The sequence below is a fragment of the Miniopterus natalensis genome, chromosome 19 (assembly GCF_054644295.1).
Source record: "Miniopterus natalensis isolate mMinNat1 chromosome 19, mMinNat1.hap1, whole genome shotgun sequence".
Lineage (NCBI taxonomy): Eukaryota > Metazoa > Chordata > Mammalia > Chiroptera > Miniopteridae > Miniopterus > Miniopterus natalensis.
In genome coordinates this window covers 34413050-34415282 of record NC_142099.1, presented here as the reverse complement: position 1 = coordinate 34415282, position 2233 = coordinate 34413050, and the positions used below count along the sequence as shown (strand labels likewise).

The following is a 2233-nucleotide window of genomic DNA, read 5'->3' as shown; positions in this document are numbered from 1 at the left end:
TTCTTCCTTCAGTGATTAGCATAGACTCACACATGAAAGGACTTGGGGTAGGGAAGGTATAGACACAAGGGATCATTGTTGAGCAAGATGTTTCTTATTCTGTATTCATGTTAGTGAGTGTCCCCTAGTGTCTGAAAAGAGTCTTCAAGTTTGGGGAAAAGAATGTTAGATTAGGACAAAGGACACTTTTTCTCTCATGTTGTCTCTGGGTGAATTTGTGAAAGTCATTTCACTGTATTGGCTTTGTTGCTTGGGCTATAAAATTATATTTATCAAGCCACCCCACCTCAAACTCTAACAGGCAATGTGTAAGTGTCCATATGTGTATTCTTATGTGGCGGCATATGCCTGATGTTGGTATGAATAAATGTATGGTGCACAATTCTACATGTGCATGTGCTATCTGAATATATATGCTTTTACAATGCATTTGCATGACTGGCATATTTGTGGATATGACCATTAATGGTAAATGTGCAAGGCATAGTTTTCAATGTGTGGCATGTGCATAATTACAAGCAAGTGTTTTGTATGTGGTATGCATGTATATATGTCTGCATATATGGAGTCATGTATGTATTTGCATGTATGCGTGTGCATATTGTGCATTTGTCTGAATGCACATATGTGCATGTGAGAATGGATCCATAAATCTGTGTATCTAATGTAACAAATAACCTTTCCAAAGTTTAGTCACTGTCTAAAGCAGCACTTCATTTTCAAGTTACAACAGGCACAATCCAAGTCATCCTGCCTTTAAAAGAAAATAGGCATCTACTGGCAAGGTGAAAAGAGTCAACACACCTATCAAGGATGTCACTCAGCACGGGGCAGACCAATGCAACCTCCTGGAGGGGCTTTGTCTTCCTGGGCTTTTCCAGCTTTGGGGAGCTGCAACCCTTGCTCTTTGTGTTGTTTCTCTGCCTGTATCTTGTCACCCTGACCAGCAATGTTTTTATTATCGTAGTCATCAGGCTGGACAGCCATCTTCACACCCCCATGTACCTATTCCTTTCTGTTCTGTCTTTCTCTGAGACCTGCTACACCTTGGGTATCATCCCTAGAATGCTCTCTGGCCTGCTCATGGGAGACCAAAACATCTCTTACGTGGGCTGTGCTGCCCAGATGTTCTTCTCTGCCTCATGGGCTTGTACCAATTGCTTCCTGCTGGCTGTCATGGGCTTTGACAGATATGTGGCCATCTGTGCCCCACTGCACTACGACAGCCGCATAAATCCCACCTTCTGTGCCCAGCTGGTTGGCATTTCCTTCCTGAATGGTTACCTCTTTGGGCTGGGAATGACACTGGTCATTTTCCACCTCCCATTTTGCAGCTCCCATGAGATCCAGCACTTTTTCTGTGACACGCCACCAGTGCTAAGCCTGGCCTGCGGGGATACAGGCCTGAGTGAGCTGGGGATACTCATCCTCAGCCTGCTGGTCCTCCTGGTATCCTTCTTCTCCATCGCCATCTCCTACGCCTACATCGTGGCCACAGTACTGAGGATACCCTCAGTCCAGGGGCGGAAGAAGGCCTTCTCCACCTGTGCCTCGCACCTCACAGTCGTCATAGTTCACTACGGCTGTGCATCCTTCATGTACTTGAGGCCCAAAGCCAGTTACTCTCTCGAGCGGGATCAGCTTATTGCTGTCACTTACACTGTGGTGACTCCTCTCCTTAACCCCATTGTTTACAGTCTGAGGAATCGGGCTGTACAGACAGCTCTGATACATGTTTTCCAAGGCAGATTGCTGGGCAAAGGATGAAGACTACACCAGTGGGATCATCTCCTCTGCATGGGCTGGCATACACCAGACACCCAGGCCAATGAGGCAGGTATCCAGGGCCTCACTCCAAAGCTGCCCTACCCTCAGTCCCATGGGAGAGCGTCACCCGCCTCCTGAGCTCCCCCAAGGCTGCAGGAGGGTGAGTTCAGAATCTGAATTTTCACCTTCAGCCTCAGAGATACCACCCAGCGCTGCACACCTGAAACTAATACAAAATAATATTCAATGTAAATTGTAAATTAAAAAAAATTAAAAGATAGAGATACAAATTAAAACCACACACACAAAAAATAATTTTATAACTGATCTGAACAAGACGAGGGAAGTTTGGGGTGCTCAAGTTCAAAGCAAAGCTGGCTGGAGCTCTATCAAGGATTCTGCAGAGATTTTGAAAATCATTACATAATTAGACTATTAGACCTATAATGTTCTTCCAAGATCCAAC

General features: G+C 45.3%; 1 protein-coding gene across 1 annotated transcript; it reads left to right on the top strand.

Moving 5' to 3' along the window:
* The first annotated feature begins 813 nt into the window (after window positions 1-813).
* LOC107541573 (olfactory receptor 10Z1) lies at window positions 814-1767 on the top strand. The gene has a single exon (XM_016218689.2). The coding sequence runs from the start codon at window positions 814-816 to the stop codon at window positions 1765-1767; it is 954 nt and encodes a 317-aa protein (XP_016074175.1).
* The last annotated feature ends 466 nt before the right edge of the window (window positions 1768-2233 follow it).